This window comes from Heptranchias perlo, chromosome 32, assembly GCF_035084215.1.
Source record: "Heptranchias perlo isolate sHepPer1 chromosome 32, sHepPer1.hap1, whole genome shotgun sequence".
Classification (NCBI taxonomy): domain Eukaryota; kingdom Metazoa; phylum Chordata; class Chondrichthyes; order Hexanchiformes; family Hexanchidae; genus Heptranchias; species Heptranchias perlo.
The window spans coordinates 13,638,061-13,655,251 of record NC_090356.1 but is presented as its reverse complement, the minus strand read 5'-3'; the positions used below and the strand labels follow the sequence as shown (position 1 = coordinate 13,655,251).

At 40.5% G+C, this 17,191-nt stretch overlaps 1 protein-coding gene across 4 annotated transcripts in view; it reads left to right on the top strand.

The window, feature by feature from the left end:
- Positions 1-15,981, top strand: part of LOC137301045 (NAD kinase-like) — an 85,244-nt gene extending 69,263 nt beyond the window's left edge. For all 4 annotated transcript variants that reach the window (XM_067970422.1, XM_067970423.1, XM_067970424.1 and 1 more), the window contains 7 exons: positions 3,062-3,147; positions 3,615-3,717; positions 4,886-5,043; positions 6,680-6,779; positions 8,100-8,257; positions 9,241-9,323; positions 10,457-15,981. In XM_067970422.1, coding sequence (XP_067826523.1) covers positions 3,062-3,147; positions 3,615-3,717; positions 4,886-5,043; positions 6,680-6,779; positions 8,100-8,257; positions 9,241-9,323; positions 10,457-10,601 — 833 coding nt within the window. In that variant the 3' untranslated portion in view covers positions 10,602-15,981. The remainder of the gene's footprint in view (positions 1-3,061; positions 3,148-3,614; positions 3,718-4,885; positions 5,044-6,679; positions 6,780-8,099; positions 8,258-9,240; positions 9,324-10,456) is intronic.
- The last annotated feature ends 1,210 nt before the right edge of the window (positions 15,982-17,191 follow it).

Sequence of the window (17,191 nt, the reverse complement as noted above, 5' to 3'; positions counted from 1 at the left end):
CCTTGAACACTACTGTGTTGCTTTAACAACTTTTCATCTGACTCCCTTAAACTTATTCTCATTAGCCTCTTGTTTCCTGTTCTACAAGGATTGCACCACCTCTGAATGGTCAGAAGCCAGTGGCATTAACAATTTAAATTAAGCCTTTTGCTAAGTGAGATCGCACCTTGAATACGCGTCCAGTTCTGGTCGCCAAGAAACGATAGACGCTCATGCACTGGAGCCAGTCCAGCGAAGATCCACAAGGCTGATCCACAATGGCAGAGGTCTGAGTTATGAGGAAAGATTGGATAGACTTGTGCTTTTCAACTTCGAAGGGAAGTGTCTGAAAGCTGATCTCATAGAGGTATATACGATTGATAAAGGTATAGAAAGAGTTAACCCAGAATATTGCTTTAAACTGTGGGAGTAGAACTAGAGGACACAGGTTCAAACTAGTAAAAGGTTGTTTTAAGACCGATATTAGGAAATTTTTCTTCATCCAAATATAAGCAACATGCAAAATAAACTTCCAGATAAAGCAGTGGAGCCAGAAACCCTGGAATCGTTTAAGAAACAATTGGATGCTACAACGGAGGGCGGGGGGAATGTTTAGAATCTCTGGATGAATTAAGATGGAGCGATTTACCATCCTCATCTGTGATTATCTTGAGTTTATTGTGACTGGTTTCCTTTCATAAGTTACAAGTTCCTTTATATCTTCTGTCCAAAAATCATGAGGGAGCTTGGTCAACAGCTAAGAGCACTTGTGCGCATGTGTAAGCAAGTTTAAAAAAAGCTCAGGAAACATTTTTTGTTACGAAGGCTTTTCCTCTTTCAACAACTGGTGTCGAACGTTTTGTATTTCTGCACGATTCCTAAAGTGCATGTTTGCTTCCATTGTGTAGCACAATCTTCCTTTTGGCACTGAGTATAAGGTAGCAATATCACTAATATCCCGACACACCTGAGTAGCACTGTCATTCACTGTGGCAAAAAATTGATTGTAGCAGTACACAAAGGGACTCAGTGTTTCAAACTGAATGGAGGGGAAAACCCGAAGAAAAATATGGAAAGAATAACAAGTTCCTGTCCATAATGCTGTGGAACATTTCTTGTTAATTGAGTTATGCCAGCAATGTGTTTTTATTACCTGGCTCCCTCTACATCCTGTAACAACTTCACCTGGCAGTTTCCCCTCTCTTCCCCCACCCCCTGGCCTTTTTTGGAATAAAAATTGAAAATATAGCATAGGTTAGATACAAGAAGTGCACTCAACTCACCAGCCATTAATCACTGGTCAATCTAAATCTGAAGGAGAAAAATTGCATCCAAAATATTACTTTTTTTCTTTCTTCTCCAGACAAGTTTTTCCCCTCTTGACCTGATGGACAAGTTTCTGTCTTTATATTTCTTCTTGGATTGATTCAGATCGTTTAAATGGTTTACGTGACATCAAAATACTGACAAGTTAAATTGTAGTAACAGTACTGAATTTGTGCTCGTTATGTTGTTAAGTTGCACCCTGCTTTCCACCCCCCTGCCCAAGCACATCCTGTGTCCAGTATTGGGTACAGCATAGGTTAGATGAAGGAAGTGCACTCAACTCTCTAGCCATTAACCTAGCCTAGAATTAACTGTCTGCAATATGTTTCCACTGATAATCATGCTGTGACGTCCGTAACTGCAGAAAGTCTGAGTTGAATTAAACCCTGTCTTTACACATTGTCACACAGTGACTAAATCACTGATTAAGGTTAATAATTAGACACAAAAATCAGAAGTAGTTTCAATACTGGACCAGATGCAACTTTCTATAGCCCCATTGGTGATGATGACTCCCATGGCTAAAGACTGGTGAAGTGGTGAGGAGACAGGAGAGTGGGGAGAATGCAACAGATGTCACTAAGTCTCATAAATTGAAATGTCATTGGACTAAATAAGTGTAATATAGAGAATGGAGATATCTTCTGGGGCACAGACTGGCTTCCTGCAGGAAACATGGCTCCAAGGTGGCACAGATTTCAGTGTGCTTTGGAATTGAAGTGGAATAAAGTCTAAGAAAAAAGCAGAAATAAAATGTATGAAGAGCGACTGGACGACATGCAACCGTGGAAATATATAACAGTGGTTTATACTTTCCCTGAACAACGTCTGAACATGCTATGTAAACGATGATTTGACCATAGTTGTATAATGTACGTTAATTATACAGGGCTTCAGTTCATAATCTAGACTGATAGTGCGGTACAGAGGGAGCTCTGCATTGTCTGAGGTACTGCCCTTTGACTGAGATATTAAGCCAAGGTCCCATCTGCCTGCTCTGGGGGTTGGATAGACATTAAAGATCCAAAGGCATTATTCAGGGAAGAGCAGGGAGCTGTTCTGAACAACATTCCTCCTTCAACCAACGCCACTAAAAGAGCAGACTGGTCATTCATCTCAATGTTTGTGGAACATTGCTGGTGCAGAATGGTTGCCGTGTTTGTCTCCTAACAATCACTGCACATCAAAAAGGAATTCCTAGTGTGAAATGTTTTGTGACATTTCAATGTTATAAGACCATATATAAAAGAACATTGTTTATATGGGGACTACATGCCCCATTGCAGGCACCATCGTGTTAAATAATAACAATCAGAAAATATGTTTCTGCAGCCACAGTGATAAATGCTCACAAAAATGCTTTTAAAGTTTTACAGATTAGATGTACTAGTACTCAGCACTACCATTTGTGTAAATCCCCATTACCCAGTGTATCTCCTCTGTGTAATATTACAGTGCCAAATGGTCCTAGTGACAGAAAATGAAGTAGGGGCCCCCTAGCAGATTCTTAAAATACCAACCCAACACTAATGATTGATAGAAATGTTTACGTTGTTCTAGTACAACCAGAGCACGGCATTTATTCTACCTGTGAGGGGAACGGACACAACTTATGGCACTCAATATTTTGTTCCTTTTTACTCCTCATGCTCCTGTTATTGTGTTCACCAGTCACAAGGAAATCTTTGCTGCAAATTATATTTACTTGTTCATCTGCGACCCTCCTACATAAAGAATGTTTTGAATTTCTTTTTAGGCTTCGATGATTTGTCAGATCGGATAGACTTTATAATCTGTCTTGGAGGAGATGGAACCTTGCTTTATGCATCGTCATTATTCCAAGTAAGTTTAGTTTATTAGCCTAGGAAGAGATTAGATATATTTGCACTGTGTAGTGTAGGGAGGGGGAGGAGATGGATTTGACCATCAGAAGCCTGAACTGACCAGTTTGCCATTTCTGAGGATGTGCTCTGCAGTTTTTCAGAAGCTCGGTCCTCATGTTTTCAATAATCTGCCTCTGTCATGGGGCAAGACTATAGTAAAATGAGGGATATTTTGTGAAGCCTCATCCCTCCCTTGGTGCTTGACTTACTGTGCATGAAGGAACTGATAAACTGAGTAAATATGCAGCACCACCAGATCCCTGAGCTTTGTCGCTACTATGACCGGTTAAACAAGAGCGCATTGTGCATCGGTAAACACTGCTTGCAATGTTTTCCAAAAAGAAGCCATTTATTCTGAAGGGAGATGCAGTTTTGTTTTTGATGAAAGGATTACTCTTAAATTTACATTCTGTTTTGTTTTAATAGGATAGTGTACCACCAGTGATGGCATTTCACCTTGGATCTCTGGGTTTTCTAACGCCATTTAACTTTGACACCTATCAATCACAAGTCACGCAAGTAATTGAAGGTATCTTGTAGTTTTATTGGAATATAATGAATAGAATTTTACAATTCAGGCAATGAGTACTGACTCTAAATGAATTAATTCAAATAATCTATGTGGATGGCGCATAAATGCGTCATGATCTGAATTCAGAACATGTCTGTGATTTAAGCAAAGCTAGTCTAAGAATTAAAGCCAATATTTTATTTGGCCAAAGTTCATCGGGCTGAAGACTAATGAATAAATGTATTGATTCCAAGCTCCAAGCAGGAAACAGTGATCAAAGGGAGTAATCCTGATGGCTCTCTTCTGTTGTGGTCCTCTCTCTCTGACCCACACTCCCCTTTGAACACACCTCCCTGCTGAGAGTGTGGGTTTGAATTTACCCTGTACATATCCTCAAATTAGGTAGGATCTGGTGGTTTTGAGGTTTCATATGTCATCAGTAAACAACGGACAGTTAAGTTCTTGTGATGATTGTGAACCCTCCTATAGTGACCCTGCTTGCACGCTCTGAGAATAAACAATGAGGGCAGTGATACTTTTTTTTTGTCCTTTATTTGAGAGCAATGACCCAACGCCCAACTCTTGAGCTTATTGTGATCTTGCTTACGAAAGGAATGTAAGTTAATAGGCAGCTGGCAGAGAGTTACAGAGCAGTCATTTAATCAACTGGTTTTTGTAAATTAGCAAACCGTGAAAATTAAACTCAAGCAGTTGGTGAGTATTGGCTGAGCCGCGGGGGCGGAGGGCGGCCGAGCCGCGGGGGCGGAGGGCGGCCGAGCCCGTTACATTTGTTAGAATATAATTGTAATTTTTTTCCAACTCCTTTTTAAAACATCGTGAGTCTACTGAACATGGTCGAGGCAGCGAGGTGTATTTGAAAGGTTAATGAACATGATAGTGATTTAAGAGGAAGAAGTATGTTTTTGCAGTGACACAGCCCTGTTCAATAAATGTTTCCTCGTTATAGCTGACATTTAATAATTTGTTATTATCATACCACGTGTGATTATTGAAATTTGTTTAATTAAAAACATTCATGAAATCTATTGTCTGCCTGTGTTGCTTTCAATGAAATTGGACTCAGACTTTACCAAGTCACTGATTAAATTAAATTGCTAATTAGGCTTTGAGTTGCTTGGAAGTGGAGTAATGTGAACCATTCCTCAATGTGCTAACTGTTTATCAGGCAATGTAGCCATCATCCTGCGTAGTCGCCTCAAAGTCAAAGTGGTTAAAGAAAACAGAGAAAAGAAGGGCGGGCAGCAGCACAGTGTGGAGGCGAACGGACTGATTGTGACAAAGCACGGAGAGAACGAAGTGGGGAAGCGAGCAATGCATTACCAGGTGAGACTGATCACTGCATGCATGGCACAAAAGTGCCTGCTACTCACTTGAACAGGACCAGAGGACTAACGCATGGGGCTGCTGGAGTAGTAGATGCAGGTTTGATTTTTGCTAAGTTACCGCACTTGGCAGCATCGCCCTGAGAAGGTGCTGAATGGAGGTCCCATTGTTTCCCTCAGAAGGAGAATCAAAAGGACGTTGTCCTGGGCCACTCACCCACCTCCCACTGAAGGCTTGGCAGCAACTAACTCATGCCCACTCTCTCATGCAAAGTTGGTTTGCAGTACCAAAGATCAGGGTGGGGGCAGAGGAAGAGGAGGGGTAACCTTCAACCTCTGTCAGATCACAATCAAGTGCATTTTAAATTTGATGTAAGCTCCTTCTCGCATCTATATCACGGCAAAAGGTAAAATTTAGCCCGAAAATTGTCCACAGAGGCAGTTATGAGATTAAAATGCAACTTTGTAACATCCAGGATGTAAAATTGTAATAGCTAGTGTATTAATGCAGATCAAATTCAGTGAAAGAAAAGTTACCCATTTTGAACATCAACCACTTTCCCAGCATTTTTGTGCTGACTTTTTAAAAAATAAAGGGGAAATTTGTCATTCCTCAAAGCAAACTATTCCAAATGCTTGTCCTCGAATCCCATGTTGATTTCCTAATCTCAAATGGACCATGAGGCCCTGCAGTGAGCAGAGGTGAGGTGCTTTCTAACAGGGATGAGGAATGAGGCAGAAAAGAGTTCACAAAGCTGCTTGTTATTGAGTTTGAACCTTGGTTTTCCACTTCCTCCCCCAAACAATTCTGATGTCACATGGTCATTCTTTTGCCAGGTGTTTTGCCGATGCCAAAGGAATGTAAAACACATGCCAACACATTTCCTTGATGTGTGTTTTAGGGAGCTGCTAATGCATTTGAGAGAGAATTATGCAAAATGGCAGCTGACACTCACCTGACGAAGGAGAAAGCCTCCGAAAGCTTGTGATTTTCAAATAAAACTGTTGGACTATAACCTGGTGTTGTAAGATTCCTTACATTTGTCCACCCCAGTCCTTCACTGGCATCTCCACATCATGGCTACTTGTACAATACAGTTATTCTAAAAGTGTTTCAAAGATGCAGTACTGGCAGTTTTTTGCCTGGGTACCATGTCACCATGTTTTTTTCTTGTAGGCCCTTTACCATACTGTCCTATACACGTGCAACTACAAACACACACAAAAGTGTTCTTTACGTATATATTTTGCTCAATTTGCTAACTTGTCATGAGCATATTAAACTTTTCTGTGTCCCGTATAGGATTTTTTAATTTCATAACTGGTTTTCCTTTGCTCTGCTCTTTCCCCTCTTCTGAGTCCCCCTGTGTTGTGTGCCATGTTCTGCTAGAGAGGCAGACACTCTGCTCCCAGGCCTTTGCAGTACTATTCTACGACTGGTTGCTTAGAGTCGCCCACTTTTCTTTCCTCCTTCTGGGGAATCAGCTGTTCTCAGCTCAGTGCAACTCTGATCAACTCCCTAATGTGTGAGGAATTGTGAACATAAGTCAGAAGATGATTGCCTCCAACCTCCAGAGCATATAAGTTAAACTTTTGGAAAATGAGTAACCAGCTCCTTCCTTTCTCCGATTCCTTAGGTCCTGAATGAAGTAGTGGTTGACCGTGGTCCTTCTTCTTATCTCTCTAACGTAGATTTGTTTCTGGATGGGCGTCTTATAACAACAGTACAAGGCGATGGTAAGTTCTGAGCTTAAAGCAAACTCCAAAATAAGACACTGCAATGGCCTCATCTTTGAGTATTTGTTTGAAAAATGACCATTCAGGTTTTAAAGTAAGACTCCAATTTTTAAAAAGGTCTTCCCCTCATCATTGCTTTTAGTGAACACTATGGGATGGTGGGAGTTTGGGTCAGTGATGTGACGACACGTTCCCACTTCCCAATCTCAAGATGGTAGCTGTGATTGCGAGTTCAGCCAGCTCAGGTTGAACCGAAATTTGTAATTTGAGACATTTTCTAACTGGAATTAAGTACCAACTATTTAAAGATCTTGGTATATACTAACAATCTTGGTGTATAGTAAAGATCTTGGGATCTATTAAGTACAGTAGATTCCAATTGTCAATTTTGAGTTACCATCCAGAAAAGATTGTGAAATATTCCAAATTAAGAATTTTGTAATAAAATTTCTATTAGCTAAGTCATTCACCTGCCTTTTTATACTGGTGTATGGTTGGGGTTAAGGTGCATTATTCCCTGAGGTTTTCAAATTCTGTGTGAAAATGAACCATTGGTGCAAAATATCAGCATCAGATACTCACAAGGACCGTTATGACATGGACCTGATGCAGACTGAAGCACCTTGACCCCCAACCTTGTACCAGTGTGGAATCTTTTTGTTTTCCACATCAGCCTTTCCCTAAGGCCCCTCAGCTGGCCAGTTTGTGGCAAAATGATGGGTAATTTCCTGTGTCAAACTGTGACGACAATGAAGGAGGCCGAGACTATCTATGTTCACCTCACTCGAGACCCTTATAACCAGCTGAGAGAGGGGACGTTACACTCATCAGCTGGATTTAAATGCAAATCACTGTAATAAGAACTGAGAAAACAACAACTTGCATTTATACGCCTTTAACGTAGTAAAACGTCCCAAGACTCATCACAGGAGCGTTAGCAAACAAAATTTGACACCAAGCCACATAGAGATATTAGGACAAGTGACCAAAAGCTTGGTCATAGAGGTAGGTTTGAAGGAGCGTCATAAAAGGAGGTGGAGAGGGAATTCCAGAGCTTAGGACGTAGATGGCCAAAGGTACGGCTGCCAATAGTGGAGCGATTAAAATTGGGGTTGTGCAAAGATCTGAGGGTTGTACGGCTGGAGGAGGTTACAGAGATAGGGAGGGGTGAGGCCATGAAGGGATTTGAAAACAAGGATGAGAATTTTTAAATTGAGGCGTGGTCGGAGCGGGAGCCAATGTAGGTCAGCGAGCACAGGAGGTGCTACATCATCGACTGTGTTTTTGGCACCTAATGCAGCTGGACTTTTACTTTTGCAGGGGTGATTGTTTCTACACCGACAGGGAGTACAGCATATGCTGCAGCAGCAGGAGCTTCTATGATTCACCCCAACGTTCCTGCCATAATGATAACACCTATCTGTCCACATTCCTTATCCTTCAGACCGATAGTCGTTCCAGCAGGTGTAGAACTCCAGGTAACTTAACCTCCCTGATTATCTTATTTTAAAAACTCACCTGGTCGTTTCCGCATTGCAAGCAACTGAAAAAAGTTTTCAGTTGTGATGTATGAAAATTTCGAAACCATCTCGGCTCTGCTTTGGCACAATCTCAAGATTCCTGCTTGCACGCGACATCTGGACTCCCAATGAGAATTGCCAGTGTCAGCAACGTTGGTCATGTTAATTCAGGGACTTCTGCAAACTAGTCTTCAGCGATCATTTCTTAAATATAAATATTCAATGAAGTGAACAGTAGGTGATAAAGGGACGGGACAAAGTGTATTGTTGGGTGGGGGGGGGCTTCATTATAAACACTCCCCTATTGTATAATTTTTGCAATTTTTTGTCATTAGGGTAACATTCCTGCTTGGCTTGACACCTTGGTGCTGAGAGTAGGCCTGAGCCCTGGTGCCAGGCTGCCCCTCATAACTAGCCACAGTGGGGTCTTGGGGACCGCTCAGACATCTTGGGAATGTTTGGAAACCATCAGGCAGGACTCTGGGTCCTCTGATGTCCTGTGACCTTTTCGGAGTCTATAGCAAGGATGAAAATTTCCATTACACATCTTAAACTTCATTATGTCTATTGTATAATCCCTCAAAATGAATGCAAGTTGAGCAGAACTATTGCCAAAATGGGCCCAATATTTTGTTCTTGCACTTGGTTCAAACATTACATTCAGATGGTGCAGAAACTGATCAGAGTTTGCGGCAAGTTCTGAATTTCTGTTAGGCCAGTTATTTTTTAAAATTACTCAATGTATAGGTTGGCTGTATGTATCCTCGCCTCACTTGTAATACATTTTACATTTTCTTGAACAATGTTTGTAGTCGGTTTAGCACTGGGCACTAGTGAGCACCCATTTTCACCCAACACCAAAGTGACAGATTTGACCCAATGTGATGTCGTGGATATAGTTCAGATACAACTTGGTCCTGACACTGGACTTGCATTTTCAGATCATGCTGTCACCTGATGCCAGGAATACAGCGTGGGTTTCATTTGATGGACGGAAGCGACAAGAGATCTGCCATGGTGACAGGTGAGTGGGAATAGGGGTCGTTGAGTGCATCTAGTGACAGTCACTCTGAAGGCAAATTGTCCTCACTTTGCCCAGGCTGGATTTAACTCTGGTCTTCAACTGTCACTACAGTGAGTTTACTGATCTGGCGACATGCCACATAAATCGGAGTCTATATAGAGGGTGCAGCATAGGAGTTGTTGAATATCAATTCTGTGAGTGAAGGAACCCGTATAACTCATGAGTGACATTGTTCCAATTTTATATTTTGTTGAAGATTTAACAGAAACCTTTAGTAATACAATTTTGTTCCAACAGAGTCTCTTAGTCTTTTCCAAATTTAACAATTTTATTTAAATGAATAAAATCTCACCTCTTTTTCCCAGTGTCCTCCGCAGACTATTTTTGTAGTTTTTAAGCTCCTGATCTCCTACATGGGCATGTTGGTTGGATTTAGCACCAGGAGAAGCTGCTACCAATCCGTGTAGCCGAGGCCCTAGAGAGGAGATGATACCAGGGATGAGGGACTTCAGTGATGTGGAAAGACTGGAGAAGCTGGGATTGTTCTCAGAGCAGAGAAGGTTAAGGGGAGATTTAATCGAGGCGTTCAAAATCATGAAGGGTTTTGGTAGCGTAAATAAAGAGAAACTGTTTCCAGTGGCAGAAGGGTCGGTAACAAGAGGGCACAGACTTAAGTTAATTGGCAAAAGAACCAGAGGTGAGACGAGGAGAAATTTTTTTACGCAGCGAGTTGTTATGAACTGCCTGAAAGGGTGGAGGAAGCAGATTCAATAATGACTTTCAAAAGGGTATTGGAAAACTGCTTGAAGGGGAGAAAATTGCAGGGCTATGAGGAAAGGGCAGGGGAGTGGGACTAATTGGATAGTGCTTTCAAAGAGCCGGCACAGACATGATGGGCTGAATGGCCTACTTCTGTGCTGTATCATTCTATCATCTTTGCAGCATCAAATTGGCTTATTCACAGTGCAGGTACTATAGCTCATGGCGACTGGAACCAAACAGATTGCAGACTGAGTGGAGGAGGATGGTGCAGAGAGTAGTTGTTATGAAGAGTAATGTAAGCCAAGCTGCGGGGGGGGGGGGGGCAAGGAAGAGGTTTGTACATATTCATATGAGCGTACTTTTTCTTGCAGTATTACCATTACTACCTCCTGCTACCCAGTCCCATCGATATGCTTCAGGGACCCAGTGAACGACTGGTTCGAGAGCCTGGCCGAGTGTTTGCACTGGAACGTGAGAAAGAAGCAAAGCCACTTGACCGATGTGGAGGACTACTGAGTATGGAATGGCATCTTCAGACACTACGTTCTGCCTGTAAAATCCATCTTTAATGTTTTCTTTTTTAAACATGCAACATTGCAAAGAGCATTCCTACACATCAGAAAAATTTGTTTTGCCTCTGTGCCTTGAACAGTCAAACAGAAACTTTTCTCCTCCTTCCCACTTCCCCCAGCCATTCGCTTTTTTTTTGTAAATATTGAGGTTTTAACAACTGGTGTAGAATAACTAAAGACATCACAAGTCAAATTTTTGAAAGTACCAAATATAGACAAGGTAATAACGATAATGTTGGAGCATTTGGTGCTCTAATATGATCTTAATTTAGTTTTAAGAATAAAAATTGCAAAGATATTTATCAAAATGTATGTATCATATCAAAAGATTTAAAAGAAATATATATGAAGGACACAAAAAGATTGCCTGCTGTTTGCTTCAGTTTTTCCAAATGATTCTGTGCTCCAAGTAATGCACTAAAATATGGATCAGTTCCTGAAATAGTTTTCAATCAGAGCTGAGGCAATAGTTGTTGGCGGGATGTCCCTCCGCTTCTCCCAGACATGCTCACACCCAGTGTGCGCATTCTGTCAGATGTTCTGTACATACTCCAGTTGTGCCCTCCTGCTGCTCCTTTTCTCTTTCTTTCCTATTTTATTTTCTATTTAATGCAATGTTTTTCTAAAACAATAATGATGAACCTGTAATCTGACACCATCATTAACCTCCATGGTATGTGTATGTTAGCGGGTTTTACCAAGTCAGCGCCTGTCTTGTGCTCAGTTTTGCCTCGGGCTAAAATGATTCCTGACATTCTAAAACTCTGATGATTGCACGGCATGTTCATTATTGCTTAAACAACTTGGTTTTTTGATTATTGTCAGAAGTTATGAAAAGCATAATATATTCTTTTGAGGATTGAAGAGTATAATGTGACTATCTATCTTTTTTTTAAAAATGCAATCTTGTAAAGTTTTGAGATTTAAAAAAAAGTAACATCAATCCTGAAAGGGTTAAAGGATAATGTACTTCCTCCCATGTCTCTGTTTTGCTTCTGCTGCTTCCAGTATTTATTGATGAAATGCACTTAAGCCGCTGTTTGTAACAGTCTGTCTGTTTTGCCCCATGTTCTCTCTCGTATTGAGATCTGAATGTGACGTAAGCTGGTCTCATGTCAACTAGTGTCGGGAGCACTCGACTGGTAAGGGCCAAACAAATTGTCTACCCACTTCTCTCTAGGCCTAAAGGAACCAGATTTAAAATATTCTAATCCATTAAGTGGCATGTTTTCCACAGCATGGATCCCTCATAAAGAAGAACATGTATAGATAGTGAGTAAATGGTGCCAGTGATAGTGATAGTTGAAGCAATGTCCCATAGCACAATGATAAAGGTACCTAGTCCAAATAAAGGGCTGAGCCTTCAGAGCGTTTTGCTGCTTTACTGTAACATCTAGTGTGTTGGTCACGCTTGTGCAAAAGTTGTGTGACTGCTGGCTGACAGAATTGATTGTATCAAAGTATCGGTTGCATCCCAAGATTTGTCTGTCACAGATACTTGCCTGGAAGTGAAAACTAGTGCACTGAGTTGTGCAATCTCTATTGGCCTCATTGCTAACTAATCGAGCCCGTTACCCTCAGAGCTGCCAAACAAAGCTGAATCTTACTTGGGGGGGGGGGGGAAGAAATCCACATCAGAGTTCCTCTTAAGGTTGTACTGTTGTTATTGATACCAAATTCATTTTGACCTCAGTTAGGGTTCTTTTTCCAGTCAATTTCCAGTGTTCAAATGTAATAGAATTAGATAATAAATGGGAATCTGCACCAATTGTAGGTTTTATAACATTATAGCTGTTTTTATAAGGTGAAACAATGCTCTAAGTTCTGAAACCAACCTTAATGTGCTCGGATCATAAAATCATAGAATTTTACAGCGCAGATTTTAGTACGCGCACAACTTCTCAATAATTTGCTCAGTCGTGGGTGTGTGTGTATATAACAGAAGGGAGGAAGGAAGAGAGGCTGCTTTCATCTCGGTTGCTGCCTGTGATTCTTTCCACTTATTCACAGCAGTAACTCTTGATTTGAAGGAATGAATGAAACTGGCTCGTCTTTTGGTTTTCAGCAAATACCAACCAGTGTCATGTGAATCCTATAATACATACAATAAATGTCACTGTGTTGTGTTCTGAAGGATAAATTGGAACCTCTGTTTGTTCAAGCAGTTTAATTAACTCAAAAAGCTGCAGGTGTTGTTCAGTTATACATGAGGACTAGGTTTATTGCATAACCAGAAACATGTGCTCACAGAGTGGGATGAATTAACTGGCACTGAAATTCCAAATTGAGTTTACATTCTTTAATGCACTCAGTACCCTAACAGTTCAGGATGGTGGTCTGCATCGAAAACAACACATTTAGATAAGTAAATCTAATTCTTTAACCTTCCATAAATACTCTTTTTAGTTTATGTTGCTGCTGTAGAAAAGTTCAACTTGTTTTATTTTTAAGTAGGAAGTGTACTAGTACAGGCTGATTTTAAGCGACCAGGTAGAATGTACTGTACTAACACATCTGGCGTAACATTTGTTCCCACTCCCATCTCCTGAACGTTGTGACTCTCGTGCCAGCACCCAGCCAGTGTCTCACATAGACAACCATTTTTCATGTGCTTGGATGGTGAGCATCATTATTCAGCTGAACTGGGGGTGAGGGGAGGAGGCCTCCCTGCCTGATTCTGTCCTTACCTAATTTCCACATACATGCACTTTCCAGCAGAGATCAGTGGATAACTATCAGAAGCAGGAGTTTTGTTAGTTGTATTATCTTTCATTCCGTATCTCACGGGCACAGATGTCAGTGGTTTGCACCCTTTTTCTAGTTGCACCAACTGAGAATAGACTGATGCCTTGAAGCTGGGATCCTCCTGATTTGCAGAGTACTGCACTACACAGAGCACTGTGTCCTGTGGGAGGTGATGTCTTGTTTTGCATTACAATTTTTAAAAAATACAGACAGTAGATTGGTGTTTCATACCACAAGGGATGATATTTTCATGAAATCTTCATTGCTTTTTTCACAAACATGCAGTTGTTGAAGTTACCTCTTATATAAACCAAATGCACTTTAGGAAAATACCTGATATGTTTCACTTTTGGGGAAGCCTATTTTTTAAAGACCAGGTCCAGGCACATTGGGATTCTTGTCACTCAGAATAACATCAGGATTCTAATCTGTAATCACTAACTAGTAAAAATAGAGAATATTGGAACTGCACAGCCTGTTGATGAGCCTCTGAAAGGGAATGATAGGTTAGTGGTTTACTTGTGACCCATCAACTCCCCAAGTTCTAATGACTGGTCACATCCAAGCCATTAAACTTTATTTCTCTTTCAGACATTGATCAACTAGCTGTTTGTCTCCAGCATTTTATGCTTTTATTTCAGATTTCCACATTTCACTGATTTCCTTCCACCATCACTGAACACTAAGTTGGTGCCGCCATTTGCAATCCAAAATACAACCCAGTGACAATAGTTCTTGCTCTCAACGGGTCCCTGATTCGTGCACTGTACGTTTAGTGCTGAGGGCATATCACAGGAACTGCTTAGTTTCTAAATGTTGTACAATGTAATCAATTCAGCTATTTTTGTGGCATATTTGAATGAAATTAACTTTGTGTTGAAATGAGTGACAACCGCAAATTGAGACCAGTTTGACTTGAACTGACGCATTCTTGAAAATGGTGCAGGCACAGATTAACCTAGATAAGTCTTTGTTTGTACATGAATTCTTTTATTGCCGCAATCAAAGTTTTTCAGCACGGTGTCTTTATAGCAGTGATCACAGCAAAGATAAATGCGGATTTTGTTTTGTCTTTTCACTGCTGGTTGTCATAGGTTGCAGTGATTTTTTTTTTAAAAAGAGAAATGGTCTGATTTCTACCATGGTCTGGGGAGTGGAGAGAATTCATCCAATCCCTGCATGGTGTAGTTTAGGGGGGAGAGAATATGGGAGGGTATGTATTTAGTCCCTGTCGTCAAGCTGAATATAAACTGTGGTAGGTTTGCATCAGGTCCTTGGCAATGTAGCTAAAGCAGTTTCCCTGCTTGTGCGGCAGCCTCATTGTTGGATCCTCCCAATCCGAAAACTAGAATGTGTTCAAATGCTAATTCCTACTATGTGGTATGCACTTTCTTTCCTCCCATTTTAAACCATGAAAACTGAGTTGTGTGTGTTTTAACCCATCCAGTCTCGACAAGTTTGCAGTGTACCTACACTCTTGCACTTTCATGGTTTGCTAGTGGGGCTGTGGGGTTATATTAGAATGCTACCTGCAGCGCGTCTCGACTCAAAGATTTTCTTAACTTCCAAAGGTTTGCTGGTTGAATCTTCCTTGATCTTATACAGTCAAGTATTAATTTATTGAGAAGGTCTGTATGTTATTACCGAACCTCGTAGCTGCCTTGGGTGGAATGCTGATGTTGATATGTTATACGTTTGAACCTCTGAACTTGTAATATTTCATGGTGAACTGTGAAGATGAGTTTTTCTCTTGTGGATTAAATTTCTGCCTTGGGTATTAAACTAAAATGTAAAACTGCATTAAAACTCCATGTAAGTTATCATTTTTATGAAGGATGAGCATTTCTTTATCGCTCACCGTTGACCATATTTCCAAACTCACACTCAAATCTACGCAAGTTTTTTTTAAAAAACACAAATTCTTGACCAGTGTCATCCATTTTCATTACAAAAATACAAAATGCAGTGGACTGATCCCTCTTGTAATAGTGGGCTCAGTATAAACTTCACACAATATATGAGAATATTTAACAGGAATCCTTGCACAAGTGGAGATGTGTTTAAAGTTGTGTAGAATTTACTACACATTAAAACCAACTGCCTCTTGTAAATATATCACTTTAACTGTGCAGTTTTGACATCAGAATTTCTACTTAAATGTAAATATGTCAAATTAATGTTTTGCCGACTGTAATATAAATGTCTTTTAATCTTCAATCGGTCTTGCACTCTTTCATTTGATTAAGTTTTATGAATTGTAACCTATTTAGCGACTAAAGTTCTTTTTGAAAACCAGTTTGAAAAATCCCAGTGTTTCTGAAGTTTCCTTTGTGTTTTTACTCCTTGGGATGTATTTTTTTTACTATGAAGCAAATATAGAGTGATAGTGCTGTACTAAAAAGGTGCAGACTCTGAACCACGAATTACCAGCAAATTGAATGAGTGGTTTCTGAATTGTAATTGGGATCATGATGCTTTCTGTTTATAAAATTTGATATATGTTGAACATTAGTAAAGTTGTTATATGTAGGACACTATTTTTCAAATCTTTTACTAAATAAATTAACCTGAGTTTTATATATCGCGGCTTCTGATGGTTTATATTTTATTCACTCTACTGATTCCACATGTAAAAGTACAAGAATGCTTGTTTCCATTATTCAACAATCATTTGCAGTTATAAAATGACTTTAATGCAATGAATGCCCAAAGGTGCTGTATAGGGAATTAACAGATTCCAAACAGTAGAAGGATAGGAGTTTCCAATAGCACAGTCAGAGAGAGATTTTGAGAAGGCTTTTGAAGCTGGGGCAAGAGGTAGATAGGCCAGAGAGGTTTTAGGGAGTGTTTGAGAGTCAGCCTGAGACGGTTTGCAGCCTCTACCACTGACGGTGATGCTTGACAGGGAGGGTGTATTGCACAGGAGGCCAATGTTGGAAGTCCAGAGGGAGTCAAGTAGGGTGAGGCTGTGGAAGGATTTGTAAATGAAGACAACATTTTTTAATTCAGTACACTGAATAGCTTAGTCCCATTACCCTGCCTTTCCCCCATATTCCTTTAATTTTGTTCTGACACTATTCCCTAGAGAAAATGTAGTGGGTCTAAATCAATGTCAATTCCAGTAATGGCTTTGATTCATCTGACAACAGAGGTCTAGTGAACCTGAGTTCAGCAAATGTGCAAGAAGCTACTAGCTCCTCCACAATCCCCTCCAACAAATATTGGAAACAGAAGGAGACTCACTGATGACTCTGCCATTGGCAGGTTCAGTGCCCAGTCTGTGCCAAGCTACCTGATCTCAGCGGAGTAGAGGAGCTATTGACCCCAGAGGAAATCAGTCTGACCAGTGACCGATACCAAAAGAGCATGTATACATGTAGTGTGAGGACAGGATTGGGGATATGCTGCAATACCCTTAATGGTCAAATAGGCTGCTGTGCTGACATTTAAGGATGGATTCTCTGAGTCTTCTCACACGAGTAGACATCGGAAAATCGCAAGCTTACTGACTGTGAATGGACAGAACATCTTTCCAATGCATACTTACAGCATGTGAGAACTCAGAAAATCTATCGTTTACTGTCCAGGCTCACAAGAAAACTGGTCACTTGACCAAGATAACAAAAGGTGGTTGGTGCCCACAGAATTGTGTCCAGCAAGGATATGCCACCTTCAGGGGAGAAAGAGAGGAGAAAGTTAATGGAAAAAGGAGGAATTTTTTTTTTCTATATGAAAACTGGATAGACACAACTAACAAATTGTACTGGTGTGATATTCTGTTTTATTGGA